Raw genomic sequence first — 13,638 nt, 5'->3', positions numbered from 1 at the left:
ACAGGTAAATAATTAATGGAGGCTGTGTAATTAATTCTCACATACACAGTTATTTTTTGGGCTGAATAAGAACTGGTAAGAGCCGCCTCTATGAAAGAGGGATGTAACCACTGAGGTATGTACCTAGAACAACTGGCATTGCTGAGGCAGGAGGAAAGCATGAATCTGACTGTGGTGAAGGCTAGAGAAACTGTTGGACCAAATCTGGCTCTTAGTTTGTTTATATGAGCAGTAAGAGGCACTTTCTGTCTAGGGCTGGAAGAAAATATTTCCCTAAAGAAGCCTGGAAGCAGCTTCCTGCGCTCTGACCTTAGAAACTGCCAGCATGATTCACCTCTCCCAATCCTCTAACCACCTCTAAAATAGTCATTTGGCATTCCTTATTCATCAGAAGAGTGTAATTGCTGAGATCATTGGTAAGCTTGGAAGACTGTGAGCAGATGCTTCACACTGTGGTCCTGGTGCTTACACTGCTCGCAGGAAAGTGCTGACTGCAAGCTGTTCACGGAGCTCGGTGCATGTGATTTATCATGTATGAATACTGCTAACTTTCCTCTTGTCAAGTCAGCACTGAAGTGTGTTACCATCTTCCTGCAGTAGGGACCTGATTCTCCTTGTCCCCTTGCTGAGTTGCTCCCGCTACAAGTCTAGACATCAATAGAAGTCTCCCTGCTTTAAACCACTGTAATTAAAGGAACCCATGGCCATCATGTTCACATGCTGTAAACTGTGTCTGATACCAGATGAATCACACTGTTTTCCTTTGCAATGACAGCTTCTGAGGCTGGAATATTTAATTTAACTTTCTATCCCTTCAAAAATAGTCCAGACAGCTTCATGATGGACTCTGCTTTCATTAATTGGTGCATGCATACTTTTATGGTGTCCTTCATAAGCATATAGAAACAGAGAATCCTTTAGGTTGAAAAAGACCTTTAAGATTATCAAGTCCAATTGTTAATGCAGTACTGCACAGTCCACCACTAAACTGTGTTCAGAGGAGATTGACACTGTAGGTTTGAACTTTAGAAATAATGATAAGAAAAAGATTTCCATGATGAAGTATATTCTGTGGATTGCTACCACATTTCTTTCTTAGGTGACTATAAACTTATACTGAGGTATGTTAGAGAGAAAAATCGTGTCTGAAGAGATTTCCTATTTGACCTTGGGCAAGTTTTTATTCTTTCTGTGCCTCAATTGCCTATCTGTATAATGGAGATAACAGGATTTTTTAAATCCTTTAAACCATATGTCAATGCTATTCAGATTTCAACCTTCTTGAAGTGAAGACAATTTCATCCCCCTTGTACATCCTGCATTTTGAGCAAAGTGACTGCTTTTGTCCTCATGATTTGACGTAATTTGATTTAAAGTAAGATTAGAGTGTGCATTTTTACTTAAGTGCTGCCAGAATAAAGCAGAAGACCTTCATGTAGCTGCAAATTAAAACTTTGGCAACAGGAAATTAGGGATGAAAACTTTTTTTGTTGTTCTGTAACTACTATTGTAAGGAATTTATTCCGGGACATAAAGCCTTCATGACCTATCTCCTGTTTCTTTTTTTGGCAGATATTCAAAGAAGGTCTGTGCTACTGAGCTTTACAAAGTAGTAGAGAAATGCCCGATTTTCCCTTTTGAACCCCACTCAGTACTTCTGATCTATCACGTGATATTTCTCACATCCCAAATCCAGGAGTCAGATAAAAACTGTACAACCTTCACCTCACCTCCTCCAAACACTCTTTTCAGACACTGCAAACAATTAATGTAGCCTTTATGAACATGAGCTATTTATTACTCTTCAGTCCTTCACAGGGGAAAAAAAGAGAAAGGGAGTTTCACTAAGGCAGTTACCAGTCTTTTAAATGGCATTGGTATTTCCTTTGGAGCGTCTTTGCATCTTGCTGTGGAACTCTGTAATCTGTTCTCACTTTGATAGTAAAACTAATGAAAAGTAACCTAAATTCACATAAAAAGAGCTGTTGTGCAAAATCTGCAAAGCAGCAGTAGCTGTTCATACCCAGTCTCGAATGACATGGAAGAAGTGTTGTCTTTGAAAGCCCATTTGTGTGTTTTAGACTTCGGTATCTAAATTGCAGGTACTGCAGCACCATGTTAGATACACTGTATAAATAACACTTGGTCACATGGTCGGGAGTTACAAATGCACTGGTATCAGATCGATGTTTCAGCAGAAAGGCCTGGAGAAGTAATTTTACCCATCTGACTTTCCACTGCTTAAGGTACAGAAAAACATTCTCCCCCATTTTTTAAATTCAAGCAAATAATTTATCCAACAGGGTTCTTTTTCATCTCTTACAAAAATTTGGCTCCTAAAATTTTACTACCATTACCTCATTTTCCTTAAAAAATGCATGGCACATGTCAGTGGCTGTTAAGTCAGCTCTGCATGTGGACTCTGGTGTATTGCAAGAATTTTTTCTATTAGGCATTTGTAACTTATGGGATAATAATGGCCTTTCTTTTGATTCTGCTTCAGAGAGTGGTGTGAGGACTTTGCTTGTCTGTCTATCTTTCTGGGAATCTTCTGTTTGGAGTGTGATACCACGCAGTTGCAATTCCCTAGGGATTCCCTAATCCCCTGCTGATAAGTTGTATGGAATCCTGGCCCAGAGCCCTGTCCTGTCAGGGAGATAAATCATGTTTCTGCATTCAGCCTCCCCAAGACACCGAGGAGGAGGTGGAATTCATTGTTAGTGTAAGGTTTTAGAGAGTTCTTGCTCTGGGTGACATTTGCTTGTCACTACCAAAGAGAACATGTGCTGCAGGCTGCTTTATATAGGGCAACTCAATTCGTGCCTAAATATATCTTGCAGGGCTGATCCTTCATTTAGTACAAAGGGCATAATTCCATAAAAGTAATTTGTTCTCTGTACATTTGTCAAAGTTAAAGATCTGTGTTTCCTTTATGAAACTAAGAAAATCTCAGCTCTTACATGAGGCAGTGGCATAAAACTGTGTCAGGGCAGGTTTAGGCTGGATGTTAGGAAAAGGTTCTTCACCCAGAGGGTGGCTGAGAGCTTCACTGACGTGAAGGCTGTTCAGTTTTTATTGCTCCACTGCTGAGCACTTGGGAAGTGGTCATGGCACCAAACCTGACAGAATTCAAGAAGTGCTTGGACAATGTTCTCAGGTACATGGTGTGATTCTTGCGGCTGTCCTGTGTAGGAGTTGGATTTTGATGATCCTTCTAGGTCCCTTCCAACTCAGAATATTTGATGGTTCTATGATACTGTGTTGTTAAAGAGGAATAAATTTGGGATCATTCTGGTAACTATTAAATAACTGCTGAGAAATAATATATTTGAAGAGGCAGGAAATAATTGAAATGGAGTTGCCAGGACAGATCTTAGCCTACCATGAGATTAGACCAGGTGTAGTATTTGGAAAAGGTAAACAAAGGTTTGGCACACTGACTGCTTGAGAGGTGTCTGAGAACTGTAAATGCTTCTATATTGAAAGTATATAAATTTCTATCACTTCCCTTTGCACTAAGAACTGCGGATAGTCATTAGGATGCAACTAATTTGGGATCCACGGCCTGATTTATAATTAAAGTTGTTGGTTTACAAATGGCGTAAAAGGAAATGTTACACGGCCCAGAGGACTGGCAATACTAATGGATTCTAATAATACTTTATCCTGGGGGGTCCAAGCTATACACACAGGGCTCCTGTTATTGAGCAGATGTTACAGTGCACTGGCAACACAAAAGTAATCTAAACAAAAAGCATGTAATTCATGTGATTTCAAAACTGAGATGAGTACATCTCAATTAGAAAAGGACAAACATTTATGCCAAATGGCCTTAGACATCCCACTCTTCTCAAATCAGAGCTATTTATTGTTAGAAAGCAGATGAACTACCAGCAGATAATGAGCGGTTTGAAGTTATGATGTACAATAACATCTTGTAGAAGTCTATTTATGAAGAACATATTCTGGCCATGATTCATTGACTAACTGTAGGTGTTTGTCTTTATCTGAGGTACTGTGAGGCATCTTGTGGCCTCTGTCAAACCTTCAAAAATGTGTAGGTCTCCCTTAGGTCCCACATCTTGGCAGATACAGTAACGATCTGCTGGTTCTTTTGTAGATGTCTTGGATGCCTTATGGAGACTCAAGGAGTATTAGATTTCTATATTTAGTCAGATGAGTTGAGCCCTTTATATATGTGAGGAGTTATGAGAGATGATTTTGCATTTCATGGGAAGAGTTTTTAGATTTCATTGCAATTTATTTGTTCCAGGAAGTGAAGTTCTGCTCCCTATGTTAATTCAAAGACATATGTATTTATTTTAATGAAAAAAAAGCAAATGAAAAAAACCCTTATTACTGTTTAATCTCTAGAGTTCGCATGAAGCAAACCTGGTCGGTGTAATTTTTAGGAATTGCCAATCTAATGATTGCAGTTTTCATTTAATAAGCCCTGTGCAAATACAAGAAGTGAGCTTTCCAAGTTGTGGTGGGGGACATAAAATCATGATAATCTTGCTTCACGTAGCTTGGCGTTGCTTGCAGAATTGGCTGCTACTGCGAGCACTGTATGAGAGCAAAAGCCCCTTCTGCTGCCTGTTCTTAATGTCTCATCTGAGCTTCCTGTGTCAATAGTTTTGAGCAGAATCTTTTGTATATGTACTGAGAACAGGTGATTAGGTCCTCACCAAGAGGCTGTAATTACAAGGGTATTTCCATCATTGGTCAGAGGACAAGGAAAGAAAGCAGCTCATTCAAAGTGGATAAAATAATACAGATGAACATGTGTCAGGAATTCTTTTTGACAGTAGTTCTCATTTATATTCTGTGAAATCTTGAAAGATATGCGGGGCTTGTATGTCACTGTAGGAGAAGTGTTGTACAGATTTTACAGTTGTGTCACAACCAGATGTAAGGGCATAAAATGATGTTACTGTATTTATATAAAAACCACCAAAAAGGTAATATAAAAATGCTATATGGGTTCCCAGGATGATATAAATTCACAATCATAATGAAGTAAAATCAAAGTCATTTATACAGTAATTAGATACTGGCATTAGGCTCGCTTACAATCTAATGTACCTTCGGCATTAGTCTGTACACCAGAAAACCTTTTTTATTCAGAGACTCAAAGTTGCTTTCCCTACCATCTGAAATCATTCTTTGGAATTCTGAACTGCCACCTGTCTTTCTGTCCAAAGGTCTGTTTAAGAGAAAGATGTTAGTGATGCCAAAAATTTGATAATCCAAAAGCATTTAAGAGATACTTGCTATAACTGAAGGTGGCAAATTCTGCTTCTGTTCACAGTATGAGGTCTGGAATTGCATATTTAATTGTTCCAGCCCCTTAAGGTTTGATATTTACAGATTCTGAATGGTATCTCAGAAAAAAAAAATACATATTTTTCAATGCCAAATGAGTCAGATGCTGGCCACTCTGCAGCCATTGTCTTCATTATTTAGTTTTAGGAAAAAGTGGATGGCTTGTAACTGCTTCTGCATGCTGTACCAGTTAATGGATTACTTTGATTTTTTTATCACATCGTTTATCTTCTGATTGTTTCTGAAGAGCCTATGATTTGTGATTTTCTTTATAGGAACAGATTCTTATCTAATTTCTCCACTTCATAATGTACAAAATACTTAAAAATATTGTACTAATTCCTTGACATTTGGTAGAGTTTTTGCAGTTTACATTAACTGCTGAAAAGAAAGTGAAGACCTTTTGCTAGCATGTTATTACAGGATGAAGTCATCTATTTCTGCTCCAGTTCAGTGAAATACTTAATTTGTACTTTGAACCTGTGCTTAAAGACTTTGGTAATTTTGGATCTGCCTGACAAGTATAGGATCTCTTCTCTTACTGTCTTTGAGACATATTTTCAAAGAATAATAATTAGTCATAGATCCCAAAGTGCTTTTCAGTGGAGGCCTATAGCAATATTTTCATTCTGTTGTTGCTTTGCCTCTATTTCCAATGTGCATGTTTAATTTCTCTCCAGTATGGACTAGAATAAAAGCGACATTATAAGGAAAAGCAACAAAAAGAAACTTCTAAGGAAGAAACATTAAAATTAAGATGTGTGATTTGTCCTCCCAACTTAGCTTAAGTAGTAGGAGCACAGTAGATCCCCCTCCAGGATGAAAGCAAATTGAGACCAGTGGATTTCTAGAGCTTCATTCAGTATATTAGTAGAAGGTTTGTAAATAGCAGAAGCTCAAAATAACGAATTACTTCAGTTGGGGAGCAGCAGAGTGTGTTGGGATGGCTTCTGGTTTATTTTAAATTTCTACCATTTAGTGGAGTGTCTTGGTGAAACCAAGGAAGACCTTTTCCTCCATATCAATTGCAAGCCAGTGCTCATTAGGAAGCCATTTTGGGGTCATGCATGAGGTGATAAGAGAGTGCAGTGGCCTCTGTATTTGGGAGTGCTGGGCCCTCATACAGATATCAAATATTTTTTTTTTTCTGGGAAGCTGAATGAGAATTTTGCTTAGAGGTCCACAGTGAAAAAGAAAGAATGGAAATGCCAGCTTTTCAGAATAGAATAGCAAATTGTCAGTTTTGATGAACAGAAGTTGACTCACATTTTCAATGCCATATTCAATTTGAATTATTCCACTGCAAAATCAAACAGAAAAACAATTGAGCGTGAGATGAGTTTGAAAAGATTGGACTTTTTATGTAGATGCATAACCTGAAGGTTATAAGAAGATTATTTTGATTTTGTTTGTCTTTTCTCAGCATAAAAGAAAAAACCAAAGGAAATACCATATATGTTGAAATTGGAAATCATACTGAATATAATATTTAAAGATAACAACTAGCCTGCAGAGGTCTCCAAATGTAATAAAGTATGCACTATAGAGACAGTGACTTCTGGGATTCATTTTTTTAGCAAGAAGGTTTTTCTACATGTAATAAAACTATCTCCCAATCTGGTAATGTCCTGAATTTATCTGGGATAGAGTTAATTTCTCCTCAGTAGCTGGTACACTGATGTGTTTTGGATTCAGTATGAGAATAATGTTTTGGTCGTTGCTAAGTAGTGTTTATCCTTAGCCAAGGACTTTTTTTGTGTCTCGTGCTCTGCCAATGAGGAGGGGCACAAGAAAGCTGGGAGGCAGCACAGCTGAGACTCAAACTGTCCAAAGGGACATTCCACACCATTAGAATGTCATGCCCAGTATGTGAACTGGAGGAGTGACCTGGATGGGGACAGGGTCTGGCTTTGGTGGTGAGAAATTGAATTGTGCATCACTTGTCTTATGTGTGGGTTTTTATTTTTCTCTTTTTCATCATTATTACTACTTACTATTATTATTATTATTGCTATATTTTCTTTTTGTTTCAATTATTAAGCTGTTCTTATCTCAACCTACAAGTTTTACTTTTGATTCTCCTCCTCATTCCACTGGGCTGGGGGTTGAGCAAGTGTCTGTACGGTGTTAGTTGCCAGCTGGGCTTGAACCACAACAGGTATGTACAGAAATAGGGGTAGGGAATCCACAGAAGATATGCAAAAGATTTGGATCATTTTTATGGTAGCAAGTGAGAAGGTTATAATGAAGTATGTACAGAATTAGTGGTATGTGAGCATCTGTTCATCATCTGTTTCAATAAGAGAGGCAGGAATAAGTCAGTAAAAATACCTTTCAAATATTCTGTGCAACTTTACACAAAGAAATCACTGAAGCCAATAGCTTTGCAGAGAAGTCCAGAAAAAATTAGTTTGCATATGTTTGTATAATAGGAATTTTTAAAATAAATATTTTTAATTCAAAGATAAACATCATGCTTCATGCAAAAATTGATGTCTTATTGGATAAGGCTTAGGAAGAAACTTCCTTGCTAGGTACATTATACTTTTTGGGTTTTGAAGGTTGTTTGACTTACTTTAATTTTCTTAGTATATCATAATGTCTGTTATTATAGAGAAAATTCAGACTAACACAGACCAGCAGTTTGGTTGAGTTGGGTCATGCCCATTTTTCTATTAGAGCTAATCTAATTTTCTGCTGGTACTATGTGTAACTCAATTCAAAGCTCAAATGTTTTTAAAAGTAGTGGCACGTCCTCAAGCCAGGTCATTTACCTGAGTTTCATAGTATAATTCACATTGCTTGGAGTCAGTATGTTGTGTCCAGACTGAATGGCCAGTTCTCCAGGGCGGACAACAAGACCAATTTAAGACAATCAGCAAAACCTGAGGCCGAATACTGAGACACAGTTCCCAGTAATGATAACGAGACGAGGCTCGCATTCGTAGCAGCAGAGTCCAGGAGTGATGAGTTCTGCAAACCTCATTCCCAGTCCGTGGCGCCAGGGCAGCCGAGTGCTCCGCTGTAATTGTATCATACACTTGAAAGGCACTTCACCTGCGCTGCCGCTTCGGGCAGCTTTGTGCGATGTATTTGGCCATTTGTATGAATAGCCCAGGGGGTTCTGATGCTGTCCTGTTCCCATGCTTTCAGAGCCTCTGCAACCTTACAGCTTTGGGTGCCCCTGCTAGACTGCTCACTTCTACTCACAAACTTCTAAAGCTGCTCTCACTTCACTCTACAGAACAATGAGATTTGAAAGTATGAATATCTGTGTATACATATAAATATGATGATTTCTTAGCTACTTCCTATTAATATCCAGTTACAACATTATTGGTATGGGTTAGAATTTAAATTTTTTTGGGTTATAGTGAGTATTTTTTGGTAAGATATTACAATACCATGTTATGCAGACGTAATGGTAATGAGTCAGGAATTGGCACACAGTCTTCTGAGTCAGGATATTAGGGGGCATTGTGTACCAGAGGTACTTTCTTTTGGCTTAGCTGCAGAGCTGACCATCTGTGGTCATAAAAGATCCTGGGAATATTTTTGTAATAACCTAGTTTAGTGACCAAATTTCTTTATGAGTAATGGCATCTGAATGAAGTTTCCCAAGTAATTGCTATTACTTCTTTTATAAAATATGCTTTATCATGTTCTCATGTTGTCATATTTATATATGTAATTTACTGTATTTTAATTTGCTATTAATCACATAAAAGGTCCAAACAAAATTATCATTGCAGATTGCAAAGCTGTGGAACACTGAAATCCCTTGTGAATATTGACTGTGTTAACCATGCCTGTGTTCAGACACTGCCTTGAGATTATTAAAGGTTATTGTCTGCAAACAACATGACTTCTGCCCCTGTTATACCTCAGGTATAAAAGTCACTAAGCACTCTGTTCTTCCCAAATTAAAAGCCCAAAAGCAGTCTAAACAATGAGAAGTTCAGTGATCTGCTGGGATATTACCAATGTTATAAACCATGCTGAATACACATTAAAATAAAGGGCCTGTTGTGCCCTCAGGAAAGAAATAACTGCCCTTCATTTCTGTTCAAATGCAAGATACATTTTAAGGAGTTTGACGGGTTGACTGAAATGTAATTCTATATGATTTCAATGTAGTGAAGAAACTGTGTTGTTAATTCCTATATTAATTTCCTTTGAAAACTCTGGATATTTGTAATTCACAGACAACTGATTAATATTTCTTTTTATACTGTTACATCTTGAAACAATACAAACATCTGATTAATTTTGTAACTCTACTATGACATGGGGATTATATACTGATGAAACTTAATAGAGTGTATCTTCCTTGAAATAAGACAGAGGAAAATGCTTAATGACCATCTCAAAAATATTTTTTGTAGGTTATCCTTAAGATGGTAAATAACAAACTGGAACAGGATTTGATACACATTTCCATTACTGGTATTTTTTCATCCCTTCAGCAGTGCCAGCCTTAACACCTCTGTAAATTAAGACCTTTTGAATTTATGTGATAGAAACTTGAAGTGATGTTGTGAGATACCACAGACCATCTATTAGGTGTGTAGTCTGCTCTTAAGAGGCAGGGTTTTTTTAAAGATGGGTGAGTGTAGGTAGAAGCTTAAAATGAAAAGGCTTTGCTCTCGCTTGCAGGCAACAAAAGGAGTAATTATTTCTTTGTATCTTGTGGCATGAGAATGATGATATATATATATAATGCCTATAATGAGAAAAGTATTTTGGCTAAAAAACCCCGCAAAACTCACAATCTCCCTTCCCCAGCTATTAAAAGTGTAATCTGACTGCAGGGCTTTACGGTGTGGATGGAAAGCCAGACAACTGACTTTGAGTCCCAGAATCTTATTCTTCAAGCTGGGGAGAGCTGGATCCTTCACAGAGGCCGTGAGCAGAGAGGCTGTAAGAGCAGGAGCCTCATTTGTAGCCAGGTCTGCAATGGAAGGGATGCAGCCATGCCTGCGTGCATTCCCACAGTGGCCTGGATATGACATGCAAAAGTCAGGGAAATTGTAATGAATACTGGTGCCAGTGGGGAAGAGTAGACAGACCCACTAATCACTGGCTGGGACAGCAAGCTGAAAGAATGAGGACTTAAAAAAATGGCTTCTAGGATTATTCCAAACCACCACAGAAACCTATGGATAGGTGTCTAGTGAAAAAGCTGCTCTCCCTGTTTTGGAAAAGTAGCAGGCAAATAAAGAAAACAGGCAAAATGTGACACAGTAACAATACTATGTTGTTGATATCAGTGTCTCATTGTCCTATAGGTCTGAAGTTTGAGGAAATGCAAGAAAAGTTTGGGGAGGAATTCTTCAATATCTGCTTTGACGAGAATGAAAGAGTTCTTCGAGCTGTAGGTGGGACTCTTCAAGACTTCTTCAATGGCTTTGATGCTTTGCTGGAGCATATTAGAACTTCATTTGGAAGACAGGCCACCCTGGAATCTCCTTCTTTCCTATGCAAAGAACTCCCTGAAGGCAATCTCATGCTTCATTATTTTCACCCACATCAGATTGTGGGATTTGCAATGACAGGAATGATAAAAGCAGCAGCAAAGAAGATTTACCGTTTGGAAGTAGAAGTAGAACAGGTCACAAATGATAAGCTGTGTTCAGAGGGGACAAACCCAGGTAACTGCAGTTGTTTGACTTTCCTTATCAAAGAACATGAAAATGCAAATACTACAAAAGCACTTCCAGCAGGAACTTCCCAGTCCCCCTTAGACCTGAGGATTAGCATTAGCACTTTCTGCAGAGCTTTCCCCTTTCACCTGATGTTTGATCCAAACATGCTGGTTCTCCAGCTTGGAGAAGGTCTTAGGAAGCAGCTCAGATGTGACACTCATAAAACCCTGAAATTCCAAGACTGCTTTGACATAGTCTCTCCTAAAATCAGTGCCACGTTTGAACGAGTTCTCCTGAGGTTATCTACACCCTTTGTCATTCGGACCAAACTTGAGGATTCTGACTCTGAAAGTAAAGATAAGGTAAGAATATTAATTTGGAAGGGGATGTGCTTATATGTGTGTCATGGGAGAGGATTTTTTGCTCAGAGAAAAGCAGCTCAAGTCCTGTGTACTCTGGAAAGCTCTCTCATGCCTTGCAAACAGGGGTGAAGTGATATTCTCCAGCCAAGTGAATATTTTCCTAGATGATTTATAAGCTTTGCCTGTGAAGTTGTAGCAAATAATGGTATTTCCATTCAGAAAATTCTGCACCGTGGGGTTGAACAGTACAACTTGAATAAAAGGGTGAGAAATTTTGCAAAATGCTCATATCTAATCCATAATTTCACTCCAGCTATATTATTTTAAGAACAGTTTTTAAGCCATTTACTAGGGACTAGCTTTAAGTATTTATTCTGAAGGATTCTCACTGCAGGTTTCACATTGCCACCTTACTATATCTTATTTCCCTATTTTGGAATGCTGCTTCTGCTATAGAGAAACTATAAGTTTCTTCTTACCTCTCTCCCTATAGGCACTTAAGGAAACCAGAGGTGTAAGTGGTACTTATCCCAGTTTTATTGCATTCCAGTCATTCAAACAGGCACTTGTCCTCCTACACGGCCTCTTTCCTCAGTGTTTTAGGAGAGAGCTGCCTTAACCAGTGAGCCCTATGTTGAGTTCAGTGCATTCAGCTGAGTAAGCTGAGAACATGTCTTTAGTGTGGAGTTCTCCAGTGGATGGATGGAATTTGTCTCAACGCCTATCCTTGAATTAAAGGAAAGCTTTTTGGTGTGAAGTAGGGTTCCAAGTTTTATGCACCAAAGTAATTGTACTTAATGCCAACATTAAAACTTGCTTAAAGCCTTGAAAGTCTGTGTGGGTGCCTTGGAAGTACTGCTGCCCTGAGTGGAACTGGATGATCTTTAAGGTGCCTTCCAACCCAAACCATTCTATGGTTCTGTGATTCTATGATGATTCAAAACATAGTTAGTTCTTACAGCAGCAATATTTCCAGCTCCTCTTTGGCACTATACTTTGGCAGCTATAAACATATGTCTGGTGCATTTTCCTCTGGAAACATGTTCCCCCAAGAGAAAAAACTAGTGTTTTATTTTGTATTAGTTGATATAACTCAACCTTTTAAAAACCAAAAGAGAGTTTCTTTTTCAGAGTCTGTCCTCAGTGTCGCCCTAGCCTTTAATTACAAAAAGGAAGCATGGTGTGAAAGGGATGGAGGTGTTGGCTCTGAGCTACCTTATGACACACTTGTTTCTCCTTTGAAGGGGTCTGGTTTCATGATGCTTCATGTGGAACGTGCCTATCCCTCTCAGAAACCTTCCGCTGTCCCAGGACAGAGTCATAGCCCTTTGTCTTCTGCTCTTCACGTGTCTGCTGTAAATCACTCTGAAGAGGAAGAAGGTTTAGGTGGGGGAGGGAAGCTTTCAAAGCCTTTTTCCCTATTTAAATCAAGTTAAACACACAAAATAGTCTCTTACCTGACAGGTTTCATATGCTTGTGGCTTGCTCTTAGGAGAAGTGGCAGGAATGGGGCTTGCTGGAGGCAGGATTTTAGATTAGTCAGTACTAACACCCAGAGAAGCAGGTAGAAGGGGATGGCAGTAAAGGAAATCCTTTGCCTGCCAGCAGTTAGGAGAAAAATTGTATCTTGAAAAGTAAGGTGTAAATGAGAGGCAAAAAGGTGATGGTGGGGTGCAGGGGAGCTGTTGTGCTGCAGGCACGGGAATTAATTGGAGAACATCAGTTTATCTGAAGAGGTATTTTCCTCCATCTCACCCATTTGATAAGCATTTTCAAAAATTTTTTGCTTGTGAATAGTTAAAAAAAGCTCAGCATATGATGCATTTTGCTAGATAGTCCTTTTTTTAAAAAAAAAATGAAAGCTGCACAGATTCATAAGCTGTGGTTGACTTGCTTACATAGATTTTGAGAGGAGGGACATAGCAATACAGTTTATGTCATGCTCAGTCCTTTATGGATAAAAAAAGTAGACTGAGCCTTGGGAACTGCATGCTGTATTATTTTCCCATAGCTCATGTCACTCATTTAGCTCATTTTGGAATTCTTTTCAATTTGTCAACGCTTGTTTGGAAGTTGAGTATTAGGCAGGTAGATCAGTGGCTGTAAGCATGACCTTGCTTAAAAGTCACCAGTAACTGACTTAGACATTTCCCTATTTCTCTGCCACACACCTCTATTCAGTTCATACTGAAATAGCATCCCACTTAGAGCTATTTATCTTTTTTAAAAACAATAAATCTGACTCTGCTATAACCAATTCTTTTCAGGCTTGGTTACCTTAAACGGCAGCTGTAGGCATATGACCC

At 38.6% G+C, this 13,638-nt stretch overlaps 1 protein-coding gene across 1 annotated transcript in view; it reads left to right on the top strand.

Annotated features, from left to right (window-relative positions):
- GUCY1A2 (guanylate cyclase 1 soluble subunit alpha 2) overlaps positions 1-13,638 on the top strand; it is a gene marked incomplete at its 5' end in the record, with an annotated part of 141,172 nt that overhangs the window by 18,173 nt on the left and 109,361 nt on the right. Inside the window, one exon of the mRNA XM_082277748.1 lies at positions 10,614-11,332. Within this exon, the coding sequence (XP_082133874.1) occupies positions 10,614-11,332 (719 nt within the window). The remainder of the gene's footprint in view (positions 1-10,613; positions 11,333-13,638) is intronic.

The sequence above is a fragment of the Coloeus monedula genome (genome assembly GCF_965178545.1).
Source record: "Coloeus monedula genome assembly, chromosome: 3".
Lineage (NCBI taxonomy): Eukaryota > Metazoa > Chordata > Aves > Passeriformes > Corvidae > Coloeus > Coloeus monedula.
Note: the sequence above shows the minus strand (reverse complement) of the source record. Positions and strands in the feature narration are given on the sequence as shown.